Below are 14,444 nucleotides of genomic sequence, written 5' to 3'. Positions count from 1 at the left end.
TATTCAACTGCTGATTTTTTTTTTGGCGTTTAGTCCTCACACTAGAACATTTTGCAGACGGAAAAGCCAACTGTATCGACAGAAAGTGTGTGACTTATTCATTGATACTCATAATATAAAATATTGTAAATTTACAATCCATGATGTCAGCGTATAGCGAACCGTTTGATGATAACATGTCTGATTCCATTTCTTATTTGTCCTTCATTTGAAACGGTCACAATCAGGCAGGAGGACAATACCAAGTTGTACAATGTTGTACCATAGCGACATTTCCTGCTTAGTATCCATAGGGTTCGAGTGGCTTTCGCTCACATATGGCTACATCCCATTTCATCGCAATCTGCAACACCGGGATATCCTGCACCTAAATGTCCCACGCCGAGACGTCATGCACCGAAATATCTTACACCGAGATGTCCTAGACACCATTTAACTGACGTTTACTGCGTTGTTATTGTTTTGTTTGTTTCTTTCTCATCTAACAAATATATTCCCCGAGCCCCTGTGTTATAATTACATCCAGTGACAACCTGAACGCAGCCAAATGGTGCAGGTCTTTGGTAGGGATGACCATTCCGTGTTTGTTTGATTTTTTATTTTGTTTTTGTCGTTTGCCAGTGATAAGTATGTCTAGCTCGAACTGACAGTAAACCCCTGTAGACAGTAGAGATCCCTGTTCATTTGAAGTAAGAATGAGAAGGCAGGCTGCGCTAGTATTTGCGGGGGGAGGGGGGGGGGGTGTTTGTGTGCAAAAAGCAGTGACTGCATTCCGCGGAATGATACTTAGTTCACTTGTGACCAGCAACGTGGCGTTACTGTACGAAGGCAAAACGGCGCGGTTCCCACAGCCGTACACACCTTTAAGTTTTTCGATATTATGAACAACCGGAGGCATGGACAGACATGACACTGGCACCAAAATATTTAAGAAAGAATCCCGCGAAAATGCTACTGATTACATTTCACATATGTGCTACAATAAACGAGTTACGGTTTGACAGGTTTACGAGTTTGACATCTTGGAGAGAATAAACCGGGTTATTTTAGCTCTGACAGTCAATTCTCCTTACCCCATTTGAACTCAATCGGTTTGAACCGGTTTCAAACCGTCATTTCCTCACTCCTGAGCTGGCTCCCGGAACCGAATCTAAACCGAAACCGAACCGAAACTAAAAAAAAAAAAAAAGTTTCGGTTCGACACCCTCACCACTGCAGGGATGGCTGAAAGAGAGAGGGGAAGCATGATGGGGGATACAAGAAAGTGTGAGATGTACGCTTCGGCTTCTGATGTCGGTAGGCTCGCAAAACTATCCCCCCCTCCCGCCACAAAAAAACAAAAAACAAAAATAAAAGAAACATGTGAGCTTCCCTCTCTGAACCGCAGCCGTAATCGCAGGGATATTTGGCGAAATTACCTCCGCGTGCATATCAATACTGTCCGGAATAGACGACCGGCTGTATACAAACAAAACACCTCACAGTCTCACAGACGATAAATAAGCGAAGTGTCATTATCTGCCGTTGACAAAAGAAAGCCACGTGCGCTGACGGCCACCGATCACATGCGCTGTCTTTGCGGTTGTTTCCGATGATGGATTTCGTCGCGCGAAGGAGATAAGAAGGAAGGTAAGCTTCATGGTACGAGGCAGATCCAACCCTGACCTCACCTCACGAAACACGAAATCCACGAAGCTACACGACGGCAACGTGCACTCGTTTTGCTAACGATCCACTCTTTCCCAGTCACATGACACGTTGATGTGACGTGGAACGCCGGGTGGTCTATTCTGCGACGGCTACGGCGCCAAACGGAATTTTTTCTTTCCCACGGCTTGAAGCTGCACCGATTTGCAACTCAGAGGCGTATCTCATTTCAAGAGTCGTGAGCGCATGGCCTTTATTGCGTTTCCTTATCTTTGGTCCGCTATCTGCCGGCGGGTTAGCTCTCCGAAACAGTCAGTGCACTTTTTACTTGGCAGAGTCAGGTTGTTCGCAGACTAGGAAGTACGCAAGCACGCAGGACAAAGTCGACCGTTACGGGCACGTGTTGGGACGTATCTACAACCTCCTGACAAGACTCCGGACTTCCAACTCCGCGCGGTGGCGCGAACACTGCAGCGTACGTACGGAATTCTCGCGACCCGAGGAGAAAGTCTCGGACTTCCCCCGTGCGTCAAGGAAATAACACTTCCAGAAAACAAACTTGCCCTTGGGTGGGACGGGTACGAGACGAGAAGGCAGCACTTTGAGCGCGGCAACAGCTCGAAGAAAAGGACAGGTAAGGCGAGCGACCACAGCGGCAATGTGATCTCTGCGGCGTCTGTGACAAAAGAACGTCGGCGTTTACGACGCTCCACGCTTTGTAGCGAAGCAGACGAGCTGTTGAGCTGCCATGCCCGACGTAGAAGTCATGACCAGCTCCAAATGCAAGGAGATGGTTGAAAACACCGTGGACCTCCACGCTGAAGAGTTGCACCAGTTGAGTCAGTTCTTGTGGAACAACCCGGAGGTTGCTTTTCAAGAGGTCAAAGCGCACAATTATATCACCAAGTTTTTGGAGTCTGAAGGGTTTCGTGTGACGATAAACTATGGCTTGGCAACGGCGTTCAGAGCGGAGTACAAGGTTGGAGATGGAGGTAAGAAAAAGCTTTTCATCTATTCTATTGGGTGCCGTCTGGCACCAGTGCTGAGTTGGACGTGGTGTCTTTTACAGTCTAAGAAAAAAAGGAATAGAATGGGGAGTAATTGCAGCTTCTAGTCCCATAGACTGCAATTACTCTCCATTTTTAGTCCCCTAACCCCGAAATTTACTCTCCAGGACTGCATATAGTCACTGAACTTCGCCGATGGTCTTCCGAATGCCACAGTCTACGTAAATATGTGCTCTTGGTTAGTCTGATGGCATAAGGCTGTATAACTAAGTCAACTTAACAATTTCCCACCCACACGAAGCAAGAAACAGTTAGCGCTTCATTCTTCGCAAATTGTGCCCTATGTATGTCGCAAGATTTTATATCACTCGATATATCACGGTTGACGATTTGATTCAAAGTATTTTTATGCATGCACACGAATTATGTAACTGTAATTCTTAGAAGACAGCGTGGAATGCAGTCTCCACTCTATGACATTCATTTGCTCCCGAAAGGGACTAATTTTTGTGGCACAATAGGAACAATCCGGGGTAGTTGGTATAGGTTCATGATGACGAATAGCAGCGAGAAGACAAGGGCAGTCTGCCCTTCTACCCTGTCCTTGTCTTCTTGCTGCTATTCGTCATCATAATTTTTGTGGCAATGTATTTAGTCCCAAAAGGAGTAAAATTACTCTTTTTTTTTCTTAGAGTGTACGGCACCCATCATGAAACAGCAACGGGGACATGGACGGACAAATGAACAGGAGTGCTGCTTTCTTCTGTTCAGTTCAGTTGAAAAGCAGTACGCCTGTTCATTTGTCTGTCCGCGTCCTCCTTGCTGCTTCAAGATGAGTGCCACGTTACCAACTACACCACTTCACCAGTTTACTGAATTGTACGTCTTTTAGGACCTGTGATCGTTCTCATGTGCGAGTACGATGCTCTGCCGAAAGTGGGTCACGCCTGTGGACACAATCTTATCGCTGAGACAGCTGTCGGAGCGGGCCTCGCGGTGAAGCGAGTGCTTCAAGAAGACCCTGCTTTGGCTGGAACGGTTCGATGTCTTCTCATTTGTCTGTGTGTGTGTGTGTCTTGTGAAAGCAACAGTACGGATTAGATTCCCCGTCTTTGGAATCTTATCGAATTTACAGCATTCCAATCAACGCGTCGTGCATTGCATTCTCCCAAAAGATTGTCTCTCGGTGGCAGATACGTGGCGAGGCGAGCGCCAACCTGGGGCAGGATAAACGTAAAGAGCCCCCCCCCCCCCCCTCGCCCCATAAAGGTGTAAGAAACTGAACAAGAAAAGCTCGCCTCACATGCGAACTTAAAAATTATCTTGGCTCAAGCTCTATTGTCCAACAACGCTCCCGGGACATGCGCCCTGAGTGACGAAGGCGCCCGGGGCGGCTGCCCCTCTCGCTCCCCCCCCCCTCCCGTCGGAACGGCTCTGCTCTGTTGGGGGGACCCCGCGGTAGCGCCCAATACGGCCAATATTGATTACTAGCTTTGAAAGAACTAGCGGACGTCATAGTGAGCACAGACTGCCATTTGTCTGGCAACATTGCTCCTCGAAGGTCGTTGTTACTGTGCCTTCACCTCGGCTGCAGGCAGTCTTCCAACGTGGGTCGGAGAGCGGAGACCCGGAAGGCGCACCTGCTCTCTGTCGCTAGGAGACAGTATCACGTGCCAACTCCACCTAGACACAGAGGGCCTGCTTAATGCATCCTCTCACCCTGGTCGTGGTGGTGATGATGAAAGGGCTTGCCGTTGTCGGCCTCACGTTGTCCACTCACTCTTTCGCACGTAGACACACAAATTCCGCCAATCGCAACAGTCAACCAAGATGCCAGCCAATCGCCGCAGACGATTTTGTAAACTGGGCTTTCTCTGGCTACCAGTGGCTTCCCGGCTTATGGTGATTCGTTTCCACAGCTACGACCGCTGAAAGCAACGTCGTGATTGGCGGGCTCCTAATTGTTACGTCACTTCGCTCAATCGATTATTTTTAAGATTGCCATTTTTAAGGATTCACAACTTTTTTTAGAGATATTGGTTGCATATCACCTACATAGTCTTATACACGTTTTTTACCACATCAGGTCATGGTTTGTGTCGCATTTTTTAAAGTACATTGTTCGAGTCGTTTGATTTTTAAATAGTCATAATTTTCACCACAGTTTTCGCACACTATAGCCTTAGTTGCTTGTGCACCATAAAACCTGAATTATCATCATCATCAGCTCAATCACTCAGGATTTGTCTCTAGGCGGCGTTGCCAAATAGCGAGAATCCGAAACAATGTAGTTTTGCGGCATTCTTCCGAAAATACGCTGAATAGCAAACTGTTCACTGGCCGCATTTATGTTTTGCGAACCTTCATATAATTTTAATTTATAACACAAAGTGATATAAATAGCGTTTTTTGTTCTTCTTCTTTTTTTTTTTCCATCGTTGCACTTAGACAACTATGTTAGCTGTATGTATGTGAGCTGATCTGGAATTCCACTCACACCGCAGATCGTTGTACTGGGGACTCCAGCGGAAGAAGGCGGACGCGGCAAAGAACTGCTCATTCGTACGGGGGCTTTTCGAGACGTCGACTTGGCGCTTATGGCTCATCCAGAGGACCGCAGTGCACTCCGCGTGAAGCTGTCTGCAGCGAGCACGGTAAACGATACCCCGAAATACCACCTCTGTGAACGCTTCTGATGCAATGTCCTTATGTGCATAGGTATCAGTGAAGTTTCGAGGCAAGCCGGCTCACGCCGCACAGTCACCGTGGTGCGGCGTCAATGCACTAGACGCTGCTGTGAGCGCGTACGTCAATATATCTCTACTACGTCAGCAGCTGAAGCCGACCTGGAGAGTACATGGTAAGTGGGTGCCACTTGCTGAACAGCTGGCTGCACACTGTTGTGGAGACCAATGTCGTCACAGTTCCTCGCGGGTGCGGTCCAGGACCAGACGCGGGGGGGGGGGCGGACCCCCCCCCCCTTCGAGAAAATCCTAGACCCGCCCCAGTCCATGACGTACACTAACGCCCCCTGTCCGCCCATTCGTTCCTGCTGTCCTCTCTCCATCTGTACGCTTCTGCACGCCGCTCATAGCCACAGTTGCTTCGTGGCGCTAATATCGAATAGGAATAAGAGAATTCACATTGCCGTGATCGCTCTAATAAATGCAGTGTCTCTTTCGGCTTGTTTTCGAAGGTTCGTTTTATTGAAGCACGCGTCAACAGCGTCGTTTTGGGCGTTGAATTAGGGCGTTTTAGAATAGCGGGCTCAGGAGCTTTGCGTGCGCGAGAAATAGCGTTATCGCCACTGCGCATGCCCAGAACGTAAACTGAGCTTCTGCGTTTTGCGCTAGTTCCTATTTATTGGAAATTGCGGGGCCACGCAAAGCTGACTGCGGCTCCGCGTTGCTCTCGCGGCCGACGAGAAACTGCGTGAGCATCTTGAACATGGCAGGAGTACGCCGTCGTCTGCTAAACGTTCCCAAGGACTTCACTACAAAACTGTGGGTTGTCTTGCGATAGCATATATATTTTTTTAGGAAGAACAAAGTATGCCTGGAGAAAGTGATTCCTTTGTGTTGTTTATTTTCCACTTCTAGCCGTAACAGCGATAGGCGCAAGCCAGCAGCTTTACGTTATGGAAACGCTATTTGTTCTATTCTAAAAGCGCTATGCGGACAAACCCGCTTGCGTAAGGTATAGCGTTTCCGTCTTGCGTTTGCGTTTCCAGCAAACGCAATTGTAAAGCTGCCTACCGTCACTGCCGCGTTAATGATGGCCTGGCTAAGTACAAGGAGTGCGCTTTATTGATCTTTGGTAACTGCATGCTAAGCTCCAGGAAAGATAAATAACGATTATCTTCCGGACGTGCTTTTCTGTTGACACATTGTACCTACCCTCCGACGGTTAACACGCCGTAAAGATATGGAACCTCGTGCTCGATCATACACTATAAATTCCTTTGTGCAGCATAATTACCTGACCCTGGAGCTTAGGGGACGGATGAGTTCCTACTTGTATTATTTGTGTGCCTGTGTGTGTTCTCCAGGTACCGCACCTGTCGACGTCCAGATATGTCTGCTCCTGTGAAGCGCATACATTTTTGTCTTAACCTCTACGGTGTATACCACTCATATCCCCACAATAGACCTCTCCCTGTTTGTGAACAAATGACGTCATAGTGTTCGACATCGCCACCAGTTTGGTAGGGTTCGGCTACGCTCGAGGCTAGAGGCAAACAAGGTCGCGCCCGAAAGCCACGATCTTGAGGGGATCACGATGGTCCCTGAAAGGGACGCGACCTTCGGTCCTACTTTTCTTTCAATAGACCTCTTCCTGTTTGTAAATAAATGACGTCATAGTGTTCGACAGCGCCACCAGTTTGGTAGAGTTGAACTACGCTCGAAGCTAGGGGGCGAACAAGGTCGCGCCCGAAAGCCATGGTCTTGAGGCGATTACGATGGTCCCTGAAAGGGATGCGACCTTCGGTCCTACTTTCTTCTCAATAGGAGGCATCGAACAAGTGCCCATTCGTGGAACCCAGCCCTCACCTTCCGATTTGTTTCGGTTTCAGTCTGTCTACCAACGCCATGATGACGTGTCTCGGGTAGAGGTCCATTGAGCTTTCAATACATTGCGTTAGGCGACGTCGTAGTGGTTCTTATCCAGCTCCACGTTAAGCCCCCGAATTTAGGAAGACGTCATTCCTCTTATAGATGAGTTCGTGTTATTGTCTCGAGGTTTTTGTGCTCTGCGTACACTGGTGAATATGTGTATGCACATGGCGTATGTGTATAAAAATATACTCTGCCAAGAATAATATGTAAAGCAAACAAAAGCAGCTTTAAGTAAATTAGCAACGCAGTATACAGGGGAAGCCTAGAATACGTCCTCATAAACTTTTCTCTACGACCATCCTCGTCGTCATCCAAGATAAGACGGCCTGGGATGACGGGAAATCTCTCCACAAGTTCTTATCAGTATCGTCCTTTATCACAATAGGGTATTCACATCTTCATTACCACCATCATAGAGAAGTTCTTGTCATTTAGATGACAAGAATAGCCCTACCTAATAATCTTGTTTGGGTGCGACGTTAGTAGTGTGGGTTCACACCATTGAAGAGAGAAATCCTCGTGACGGGACTGGCGTCATGGGGACCGTTTGTATGGCGGAGTCTAACGGTGAGACGTTTACGCGGTCCGCGAATGGACCCCGGGGATCCGTCCGCTGTAGGAATCTAGTGACCCTATATGAATCTTACCCAGAAGAAAACTGTCGAAAACATGGAGCATGACCATCTTCGTCAGAGCAGTAGGAAGGGAGTTGCCTCAGGACAGAAGCCGCCGATATTTCGAACAGAGACTGTTCTTCTTCTGGGCACCGTCCTCATCATTGGCATGGCATTTAAAGGGTTAGGTGTGACGTGTTTAAAGGTTCATGCGAATTGTGGGTCGACAGCCCGGAGGGAAGAAAGGGTCCGTCGGGCTTCTACGGCCGGAGTGAATGGCCGCTTTGTTAGAGTGGGGAATGGGATTATGTGAACATAGTGATCACCTCTACCGGTTCGCTGGATTTCCACCCACCTACGTTCGTCAGAACAGTGTCATTTAGCAATATGCGAAGCTGTGCCTCATCCAGTGGACGAACGGCGAGCCGGTCTACCACAGACACTTCGGTCTGCTTGCGGTCTACCACACTTCGTCCTCTACGCGACCTATGCCGGAAGCGACTACAGCAAGCGAAGCTGCTATACCCCTTCTCAACCTAAGAACCACAGAAAAATGTAGTCCGTCAACCCAAGCAGAGCCACTCCGTCGAAGAAATTGTACTGCGTCGCCACCAGGTGCAGCCTATAGAACTCCTATAGTTTCGGAGTCCTCACACTAACTTGTCGTGCGCGCAAGTGATGCGACTTATGCAGCTCCACAGAGCTCTTGCAAAATCTGTGTCAAAATACGAGTTACTGCGCACAGAGCATTCCGTGCTTTTCCAGTGGTTGGGCGGCACAGGCGTGTTCCGATTGGTTGTCGGAACTTGAAAACGGCACTTCGCGCTTCCTCGCCTGTGTGCTGCGTACCGTCTTCGCGGTTTCATTTGAGATTTGAACGGTGGACGTCGGGTTGGCGGTTGTCTTTCGTTGGGAGACAAGTGCGTTCGCCGTCTTATCCGTGTATTGGTGCCTTTGATCGTGTTGTACTGTTTTCCGACACAAGCATTAGTCTACAGCCAACCGGATTTCAAACTGAAGTGTTGTCTTGCATACTGGATCGATGAACACGTTCGATCGCCATCAGATTAGCACAGCGGTGACAAGAAAATATAGGATTCATGAAGCAGCGTCATTTTATGTTTGACGTATAGCAGGCGAGGACATGCTCATCAAGAGATTGTGCGCAAGTATATGACAGTTGTTTGTTGTTGGGCAAGGGGGTTCGGGCTTGCTCCGGGCAGCGTTACCACAGCAGAGCCGCCATCCTTTAGCATGGAAGGCGTTGCCTTTCGTTGGTTGCTTCCAGGGAGGATCGAACTTCGCCAGAATGTGAATTCCTCGAACCTTTTGCAGCCGCTGGGCGGCGCGTGCGTTCTCTGGTAGGCTGGCTCGCAAAGATACACGCTTTCGCAATGCTTTGAATGCAACCCAAATGCTCTGAATATGACCATACAGAGTGAGTTTGAACAACAAACATGCACTTCGTGTGTCTGGCAATGAATTAGTGTTTTACATCGACAGCTGTTAAGGGCAGACCCCACCTGAGACACCTATGAACATAGAAGTAAAATGCAAGCGATTAATATCATGGTCGGCCAGCGAAAATTCGCGCGTCACGTGATCCCGCGCAGAGCGTATTTCAGTCCTTCTCAACGAAAATTCCCAGTACGCTGAAGTGCCATTTCTCGCTCGCTTCTTACAGTAGGTTGATTAAACGTGTTACGGATATTGGAAATATACCTGGCTCTGGCCTCGTCGACCGCCATTGACGTGCTGCACTCATTGTCAATGGCACGACGTGTTATGTTATATATAATTGTTGGCCATCAAGCGGTCCGCAAGCGGGATATTGATATCAAACGATAGAAAATTTATCCCTCTATCATGTTTTAAAATTCCACGGGCCTATCTCAATTTGCACGGGATCTATCGTTCGAAATCTGGACGCGGGTGTCATTTTACAGCGTCACTTAGAAAGGCACGACCGGGCTGACTGACAGACAACGAATGATGATGAACCGTTTCAACCATTGCATTAAAAGTACCATTAAACATTGATTCACACACTGGTGACGTCGCGCCACAATGGCGTAACCGTCCATTCAACGTTTTGTACTAGGCTATAACATTATTTTAACGCGCCGTGTCGTTGGCTTTGGGTCATGATGGACGCCAAGATAGAGAGATTGCCAAGATATTGTGAGAAATAATTCCCGTTGTACAGATATTTTCTCAGTCCTACTCATCTTGCATATAATCTTTTAATATTGCTTTCTCTGGAGCTCTGTGCACCGCAGAATACAAAGTAACAGTTACTGCAGTCTTTGTGAATTTTCGCTAGCTTTTTCTGTGGCGAAACACAATCGAGCCATCCAGTGCACCCCCATCCGAGCACCCCAGTGGGATTCAACCTAACTATTGGAAGAGCACGTTTCGGGCTATTCCACGAGTGGTGTAGGGGTGTCCGTTGTTACACAAAAATTTCGAAGGCTGCCGTTGGTTTTTGAAGATGCTATCATGGAATGTGTGATGCACCTCTGTCTATCCTCGTTTATTTCATTTCGTTTCAAGTTCACGCAGTATCACCAAAGTTCCGTTCAGGTGCACGAGATCGTTCGTAGCTATACCAACGCACCACGCCTCGGATGTCGCCGATATTAACGATGTGGCTTAGCGCGCATCTCGCATAAGCAACACAAAGCAATCGCGATCTCGATAACAGCATCTTCAGAAAGCAACGCCAGCCTTCGAAGCGTCTGAGTAATGACGGACACCCCTACACCGCTAGTGGAACAGCCTGAAACGCGCTCTCCCAATAGTTCAGCTGAGACCCACTGGGGTGTCTCTGCTCCTGCTCCACCGGTCGAAGCCACGTTCAAGTTAAGGTTGCGGGGAGCTGTACGTGCTTGGCAACGCTACAGCGCACCATCTAGTTGCGGGTGACTGGAAGTTCCAGTCCGTTGCGTGCCGGGGGGCATTGCCTTCACGAGGAATCCGTTGTGGATGGACTGTGGTTCTTTCCAGGTGTGTTCATCAAGGCAGGAAGCACAGTGAACGTAATTCCGGAAGAGAGCGAGTTGACGTACAGCATCAGAACACAAACGAGCGGCGAATTGGACGTGTTACGACAAAAGGTGGAGGCGTGCTTCAGGTCGGCAGCAGAAGCCACGGGATGCACAGTCCACTTGGAGGGAGGAATAGACTCGAAGCACGTGGTTCACAACGAGGTCGCCATCCTTGCTTTCCAGAAGCACGCTGAATCGTATGGTGAGCGCTCTTCTACGTAACATAAGTGTGTTATCGTGGTTGCTTTCTTGTACAGACGAAATTGACATTTTGTAGCCGAAATTGGAAAGTACGCCGTGTATTGTGCGCATACAAATGCCTCACTGTCCTTTTTGCAACATTTCAGTGTAAAATCTCTCTCACACTCACACATGATGGATGACGGTGTGGAACTTATTTAATTGAGGTGTGGAATTGTTGTACGTCATCGAGACTGACTTCTGCCCATATGTCTGCAAATTCGCTCGTGATGGGCAAATGATGAGTTAGTATTAAGCCCATCATAATTTGATGCTCAGTAAATTTCGGAAAGAGTGTCGAACTATATGCCTCTGCGTGGCCCAGCTTCAGGTGGGCTTTCATGATTTTTCTCGAATTCAATATCTTCCGCTTTTTTTATAATCAAACTCAACTCCCCGAAGATGACGATGCCGTTTTCTAGAAAATTCTACGTGGCCACCGAGGTCTGCACGTTTTTCTTCTCCATTTGTGATTCAGCTGCGAAGAAGAATAGGGGGAGCTACTAGAAATCACATAGCAGACACCTCACTACGTTGAGCAAAAATACATTCGTTATCTTACTCGTTTGTCATCATGTTATTCGTATATATATATATATATATATATATGAATGTATAACTGAGTACAGATGGACGCGAAAACAAATAGACTACAAGTAATGAAGAGACTTGGGAGGCCGTATAAGGGTTAAAAACACTTGCTACTTTTATTACATTAATAATTAGGGGGACGCTAGGAACTCTAAATCTATTCCTAGCGCCCCCCTAATTATTAATGTAATAAAAGTAGCAAGTGTTTTTAACCCTTATACGGCCTCCCAAGTCTCTTCATTACTTGTAGTCTATATATATATATATATATATATATATATATAGGTACTAACAAAATATGAGGCAGACAACGAAGATGTAGGAAGTAGAAAAAGGGGGAGTTATTTATTTACTAGTGGAAAGTTAAGGGGGAAGTCAACGTTGCGACGGAAGGTCCGCCTTCGTCAGGACAAAGTCGTCCAAGTCGACAAGGACGTCCTGACGAAGGCGGAGCTTCCGCCGCAACGTTGACTTCCCCCTTAACTTTCCACTAGTAAATAAATAACTCCCCCTTTTCCTACTTTCTACATCTTCGTTGTCTGCCTCATATTTTGTAAGTACCTATTTAATTTCGCGGTCGCCCGAACCCCTTTCTTCCAGTATATATATATATATAACACTTACATGAAAACGAGCCCGGCAAAATATATCCGTGTAGGAAAGAAACGCTGTTCTACCTTTTTCATTTTCACGTTCTGCTCCTTTTCTTTTTCTTCTTAAACTGCCACTCAGGACTCGGAAAACAGCGTTTATTTTATTTAGTGCATAAAAAGAAGGTGCCTCAGGGATTCTATACGCGAAATTTCAATCCTGTTTCCGACGCTGTGCATTTCTGTCAATTTTTGAAGATCTGCCGAGCTTCCACAAGTTTCGATGACGCAGGGAGCGGGTGACGTAATCATAAGCCCACAAATTGCAGTGATGTCATGTTCTCCAGAGGCCACCGTTTCCTAGCAACGACGCCGGCGTCCGGGAGGGTCACGTGGTGGTGAAGTCTCGTGGCGCTGATCCAAAGAGGGGGAATGGGAGAGGTGACTTCTCCCTCCTTGTGTTTTCTCGAAGGTCGGAGCGGTAGGATGATATGTCACGTGAGGCTCCGCTAACGGTGTGCAAAAAGTGAGCCCCCGGAAGACGGGAAGGGCAACAACGTTGCCAGATGAGAGCCGGGCGCTCCGGCGGTGCCTAACATGAAGTCACAGTTCTCAAAAATAAAAATTAATTTACTCTAGCTTTCGCGTTATGTAGAGCCAAAATGTTTTGCAGGAATGTAAAGTGAGACGAGAAGATTTCTGTAACATAACTTTGGTAGGATTCTGAAATGACAAGATGTAGTGCGTAGTGGTACTTCAAAAATTGCTGATTCTTTCACCTTTAGGCTTCGAGTTCATCGATGGAAAATCGCCAGTCGAAGTGACTTCTGGCGCAGCTACTGATGCTGGGAATGTATCCCAGATAGTCCCATGCATCCATCCAGTATATCGGATTGAGACACTGAACAAGAACCACACGGAAGAATTTCAGAGGGCAGCGGGAACAACACATTCGCACCTGGTTGCGCTTCGCATATCCAAGGCCCTTGCACTGACAGCCCTGGACTTCCTTAGGGACCCAGACCTCTTAGTGCGTGCAAAGCAGGAATTCCAGAACACATTCCCAAAAGGAAGCAAGGATGAGGCTGTGGCCAATGGAATCTCTGTTGGATCGCTAGTGGAATCATAAATGCATTCGCTACATTAGCAATCGTATTTACCAACTTAAATTCCATAACTAGAAGTCGAGCAATTACCTTGCTCGTTAATTCACCAAAATGAAGCATCACAAGACTGACATAATTTTAAAAAAATTTGGAAATGAAAATGCTTCGAAAATCAATTGTTTTCTGAGTTATACTATGAATTTAGTACACCATATGCAAATTGAGATATATGCATAATGTATATTGTCATCAAGTAAGGAACCTGTCTATGAAGGCAGGCCCTTGCACAGGCAGGCTACTTCCAGCTTTTGTGTGCCAGGACAAGGAGCGTGAATGAATGAATGAGTTTATTGTACCCAAGAACGGTCGCAAGAGCCTTGGTGTTGGCGCACTATCAAATTACAGTAATGTACATATATACAGCAACAAAAGTTAATCATATAAAGGAAATGGCAGGAAGGCAATAATCCAAGGCACTAGGATGTTAAAAGAACATGTAGTATATATACAGATGAAAAACACATGGGGGACATAATAAAATCACAGGGAAGAGGCTCCAAAAGCGCAATATTTCAGGCAATATTTGAAAGAGTACAATGAAGAGAAAACAAGGTAACTATACGCAACAAAAATGAAGACAGCACGAACAAATAAGTCGGGTGAGCATGACCGAGACAAGAAGTATGTAATGCTGCTTTTATAAAGACAGTATATGAGGAAAAAATATCACATGAGGACGAAAAAGAGTTCACCAAAATTTGACAAAGTGCCAGTGAGTCATAAGGGCAGGTTTTACGTACAGGGATGGTAGATTGCGAAGGGTATTACAAGAAGAGCGAAAATTTATGTCGCTTAGCAAGAGTAGCGCACTGAAGAACTAGGAACTGAAGACTGGCGCAGTGACTCGGCGCCAAGACATCTTCGTTGGCCGAAGGGACTGAGGCACCGGACTGTAACTCCCTGATAGCTGTATAAAATTCGCTGAC

The 14,444-nt window shown here is 47.1% G+C and overlaps 1 protein-coding gene across 1 annotated transcript; it reads left to right on the top strand.

Moving 5' to 3' along the window:
• Nucleotides 1–1,703: 1,703 nt before the first annotated feature.
• Nucleotides 1,704–13,498, top strand: LOC135368261 (xaa-Arg dipeptidase-like). Its single transcript, XM_064601424.1, has 7 exons — nt 1,704–2,281; nt 2,370–2,639; nt 3,547–3,692; nt 5,159–5,308; nt 5,373–5,514; nt 10,891–11,133; nt 13,138–13,498. The coding sequence occupies exons 2-7, from the start codon at nt 2,396–2,398 to the stop codon at nt 13,479–13,481; spliced, it is 1,269 nt and encodes a 422-aa protein (XP_064457494.1). The 5' UTR covers nt 1,704–2,281; nt 2,370–2,395; the 3' UTR covers nt 13,482–13,498.
• The last annotated feature ends 946 nt before the right edge of the window (nt 13,499–14,444 follow it).

This window comes from Ornithodoros turicata, chromosome 9 (genome assembly GCF_037126465.1).
Source record: "Ornithodoros turicata isolate Travis chromosome 9, ASM3712646v1, whole genome shotgun sequence".
Lineage (NCBI taxonomy): Eukaryota > Metazoa > Arthropoda > Arachnida > Ixodida > Argasidae > Ornithodoros > Ornithodoros turicata.
Note: the sequence above shows the minus strand (reverse complement) of the source record. Positions and strands in the feature narration are given on the sequence as shown.